This window comes from Hydra vulgaris, chromosome 08, assembly GCF_038396675.1.
Source record: "Hydra vulgaris chromosome 08, alternate assembly HydraT2T_AEP".
NCBI lineage: Eukaryota > Metazoa > Cnidaria > Hydrozoa > Anthoathecata > Hydridae > Hydra > Hydra vulgaris.
In genome coordinates, this window is record NC_088927.1 from 34,012,501 (window position 1) to 34,017,500 (window position 5,000).

At 25.9% G+C, this 5,000-nt stretch overlaps 1 protein-coding gene across 2 annotated transcripts in view; it reads right to left on the reverse strand.

Annotated features, from left to right (window-relative positions):
- Positions 1 to 5,000, reverse strand: part of LOC100214041 (atrial natriuretic peptide receptor 1) — a 19,330-nt gene that overhangs the window by 796 nt on the left and 13,534 nt on the right. For both annotated transcript variants that reach the window (XM_065803497.1, XM_065803498.1), the window contains exons 10-18: positions 4,379 to 4,510; positions 4,156 to 4,260; positions 3,945 to 4,016; positions 2,109 to 2,268; positions 1,857 to 2,009; positions 1,553 to 1,736; positions 440 to 773; positions 136 to 307; positions 1 to 49 (exon numbers count right to left, since the gene is read on the reverse strand). The exon at positions 1 to 49 is cut by the window's left edge and continues 50 nt beyond it. In XM_065803497.1, the coding sequence (XP_065659569.1) occupies positions 1 to 49; positions 136 to 307; positions 440 to 773; positions 1,553 to 1,736; positions 1,857 to 2,009; positions 2,109 to 2,268; positions 3,945 to 4,016; positions 4,156 to 4,260; positions 4,379 to 4,510 (1,361 nt within the window). The remainder of the gene's footprint in view (positions 50 to 135; positions 308 to 439; positions 774 to 1,552; positions 1,737 to 1,856; positions 2,010 to 2,108; positions 2,269 to 3,944; positions 4,017 to 4,155; positions 4,261 to 4,378; positions 4,511 to 5,000) is intronic.

Below are 5,000 nucleotides of genomic sequence, written 5' to 3' on the forward strand. Positions count from 1 at the left end.
AAACAGTATCGAGGCATTGATGTTCCCACCACTCCAGCAACAACTGGACCTAAAATTTATATTTAAATATTGTAAAAAAAAGAAAGTTATTTAATTTTAAAAATTATTAAAAATATAAATGCAACTTTTTTTTACCTGTATGAATTCCAATTCTGACCAGCAAAGGTTCCTGACTTGGTTGAATTTTAAAAGTTTTTACTTTCTGAAGTATGGCAATAGCAAATAATGCAATTTCTTTCACATGATGAGTACCGTTCCGAATAGGTAACCCACTTACAACCATGTAAGCATCTCCAATTGTCTCAACCTAAAAATAAAAACTTTATTCAAAACATAGCATAAAATTTGTTTTAAATTAAAATAATGTATTCAAAGTTACCTAATAAACATCGTAGCAAACAAAACATGTTTTGTAAACATCATAGTAAACAAAATATACCTTGTAAACATCATAGGCTTTTGTGACCTGATCAAACATTGTATAAAGACTATTCAAAAGAGCAACAACCTCCATTGGAGTTATGGAAGAACATAGTTTTGTAAAACCTACAATATCACTGAAGTAAATAGTAACATTTTCAAATGATTCTGCCTCGACTTCTTTCCCTTTCATCAACTGAAGAGCAACGCTTCTGGGTAACATTCGTTCTAAAAGAGCTTCAACTTTCTGTTTTTCCTCACGCAAGCATTCAGTTCGTTCTTCTACAAGCTCTTCTAACCCGTCTGAATATTTTCCCATCATGTAGATCATGTTATCAAAAATATTTGTTTTTCTTAAAATAAAATAAAAGTGGAATATTCTTAATTTGAAAAATCTATTTGTTTTTATATTTTGTATTTGTTATATTTTTAATATATATATCTGTTTGTTTATTTTTGTATTTTATCTTTTTTTTTATTCTAATATATACATTTAACAATATATAATAATAATAATAATAATAATAATAATAATAATAATAATAAACTAAAAAGTAATAAGCGTTTTTTTCAAAAAAAATTTAATAATAAATGAACCATGTCTATGATCTTTTGCAAATCATTGACTATGATCTTTTGCAAATGCTTAGCCAAAAAGTAAATGCCATTGAAGTGTTGTCAGAGTATTGTCAAATCTTTTATGATCTGAATAAATAATATTCTGTTGATGTCAAACCAACACTTGCCTCAGACACCAAACCCTAACCTATTCAATTGGATATCTTTGGCTGCTGAGTGGCTTAACTAAAACTCATAAAGCTAACAGTCCCAAACATAGTCTTTAACGTCGTCTATTATTTGGAATATAGAGAAGTTGTAATGCGAAAATTTAATTCACCTGATAGGCCATTTCATGCCTAATCATACTCTCAAACTATAAAAACTTTTTAAATCTTCCAGAACTTTTTAGGAGTTCTTAGAAAAATTGCTTATTACTTTTTAGCTGACCAAATATATTTTTACAATATTTAATATAAACAAAAATTGTCAACTGAACACAAAATTGTTTCTGAAACTAAAGATAATCGCCAATATATTTTTACTATATTTAATATAATGAAACAGAACATACAATCCATTACTCTTCATCATTAACTCAATCTCCCTTCGAAGTTCTGAGAAACTGGGTCTTTCTTCTGGCACTTCATTCCAACATCTTTTCATGACATCACGAAGCCCCTCTGCACCCTCCAAAAGGTTTTGAACAAGTGGACGAAAAGGAGGTTTTGTTCTCCTCATCACAGTTTCAATAATAACTAAAAAGATGTTTAAAATTACATAACCACAAATTATTTATCCAACGACATATAAAACATTTTAATTCTCTTAGTCCAAAAAAAAAAAAAAAATACACACTATAATTTAAAAAAAAATACCCCGAGGATCTCCTGAAAAGTCTCCCCAAGCTCCCTCTCTTGTGTGACATTCTTGTAAAATGATACCAAAGCTATACACATCTCCTTTTTGTGTTCCACGAGATGTTGATAAAACATTAGCACAAAGAAGTTCAGGCGCTTTCCAAAGCAAATCTAAAAAGTATAAAAATTATTACAATATATTTAATTTCATCAAAAATTTCACTTAAAAACAAATCAATAAAAAAACTGCTCAACAAAACCTTAACTTACTACTGGCTGGCTCAGAGGATAAAGTGTGTCCTTGGATTTCACGAAACGCATTTAAACCAAAATCAGTTATTTTTAGCACCCATCGACTGTCGATAACACAATTTGAAGATTTTAAGTTACCATGAGACTTGATATCAGTAGAATGCAGATAGGACATGCCCTATATATTATATAAAAACTTGTTTGATAAAAACTAACATTTCATACCAAATCATAATTTTCTACATATATGTAAAATAAAAAAATATTCCTCTTACAAGGCAAAACTATTTCCTTCATTTATCAACCCAAAACTTAACGAATAATTTTATGCTCAAAATTTTAATGCTCAAATTTATCTAAAATATTATCACAAAAATTTTTTTTTTTACTTCTTCTATGTACCAAGAATTATGAAACAAAATTGCCTAAGAGCTAATTTCAAAACTGCAAATCTATGGATATGCAAATGTTGTGTAAATGTACATCTGTTAATTTAAATGAAATCCTATGTGCATTTCAACTCGTACATACATTTACAATTGTAAATGAAATCGTACATACAGCTACAATTGGGTTTTTATTAGGAAGATCTGTGTTATCACTTTTTAATATTCATTTATTAAATAAACTCAAAACTCTTTGGTGCACTTATGCCTGTACTTTTGTAACTAGTCAAGTTTGGAAAAATGATTTGCATTTGTAAAGATTGGTACATGGTTCAGTGTTTACAAATTCTGTTGACGCTCTTATGTCAACTTGCACTAAATCACCCTTCAGTGGTCAAAATATGACAGGTTTTTTTTCTTCTTAAAAGATCACTGTTGCTATTTAGCTTTCATTTCAATTATATATACAGATTACATTCATCAACAAATCTTTGAAGATTTGTTTATAAATGTAATCTATATATATAATTGAAATTTTATGAACAACATAAATGTAATCTATATATATAATTGAAAGTTTATGAACAACATAAATTTTGATAAAATTATTAAAATTTATAATGTTGTTGTCAGTTTCTGATTAGTCAAGTGGTGGTTTGGACTTATCTTAAAAAACTATAAGTAAATTAATTTTTTTTTCTAATATTGTCTATAATAACAAGCCTTGGTAAACAAGTAAACTAACAATTTTTTAGAACATTTCAAATCATTAAAAGTTGTTTAACAACACTGGGGACATTGATAAACATTGAAAATAAAGCGCTTGTAGGTACTGTAGTATTTATTGAAAAATTATTTCTTTTTGGAATGTTGTAAAAACTAAATGCCATGGTGCTTTGATATATATCAAAGCACTGTGGCATTTAGTTTTTGATATATATCAAAGCACCTTTAGAATTAAAAAAAAAATTGCTGAAATAAATTTACATGAATTTAAAAGCTTAGTTAATAAATCAATATTAAAAACTACAAGTTACATAGCAACAACAAGTTACCTAACAACAACAAGTTACATAGCTGGCTGCGTGCAATAAAGTAAAATTTATAATTATTTTTTAGTTATATATTATATATAATCTATAGCTATATATAATAGTTTTTAGTTATATATAAAAGTTTTTTAAAAAAGACAATTTTTTGTGTATGTTATTTTTGTGTTACAAATTATGTTTATTACAACATTGATTGACATCAATTATGACATTAATTTAATGGATTTAATTGTTTCTGCCTTTAAGTATTTCAACTTTTTATTCAAACACAAAAAACACTTAAAAGTTTAATTAAATTTTTTTTTTCATTTTAATGCAAAAAATAAAAAAACAATATTGCATATATGAAAAGAAACAACACTATACATATTTCCTGAAAGTTAATGTGTACACTTTATATATTTAAAAGTATATACCTTTATAATATCATTAATAAGTGATAAAATAAACAGTGTATCCAATTTAATTTCATGGTTCTCAAGTACATCCTTTAAAATAATTAATTTTGTAAACAAAAACAATAGAAACCCTTGTAAAAAAAAATATTTTAAATAAAAATTAATATTACAAGTGAATCTAAACTATGCAAGTTGCGAGAATGCAAAATAAAATAAAAAAAAACCCCACCTGTAAACTTCCTTTTGAGTTATACTGGGTTACAATGAATATATTGCCTGATGTTACACATGCACCAATAAATTGGTTCAGATTATTGTGGCGCACATCACGAATCTACAATAACATATATACAGAAAAATAAAATAACTTTAGAACAATTATTTTTATAAAAAAAGAAAAATCGCTCAAAAAATGCCTCAAAATCTTTCTAGAACATCTTTTTAAATCTTACTTGCTGTAACTCCATTAGAACATTTTTATTTAACTCCACATTTTTTTTTTCAATCTTCTTGACAGCAACTAAACTTCCTTTGTAAAATGCACAAGGAGTAAATCGATTGGATGCATCAAAATCAACATTAGTCTAAAATTAAATGTTTTTTTTTTCAAAATCAAACAGATTTAAATTGTCTTAAACAGTCTAAAAAAAAAGTATTTAAAAAAGTTTTAGCTAAATATGCTAAATATAATTATTATACAATTATTGTAATTATGTATGCATATAATAATGCATGCATAACTATCATATTAATGTATGCATATAATACTTACAATAATATTTGAATAATCATACATTATACTCTTTATACTTTTATAGTCCATAATAAAATTTATATTTTTATCATAGACAATAAAAATTACCAAAATAATGAAAAAATTATAAGTAAGTATATGAAAGACTTATATGAAAGTAAAGTATATGAAAGTAAAAACATTAGAGTAAAAAAATTGATTGATGAAGTTTGTTTTCGAATATAAGAAATTTATATATTCGTGTACTAAACTGGTCACCAAACAAATAACAATCAAAAATTAACAAGGTTTCTTATTAAGTGCCAACTGTTTTTAATTGA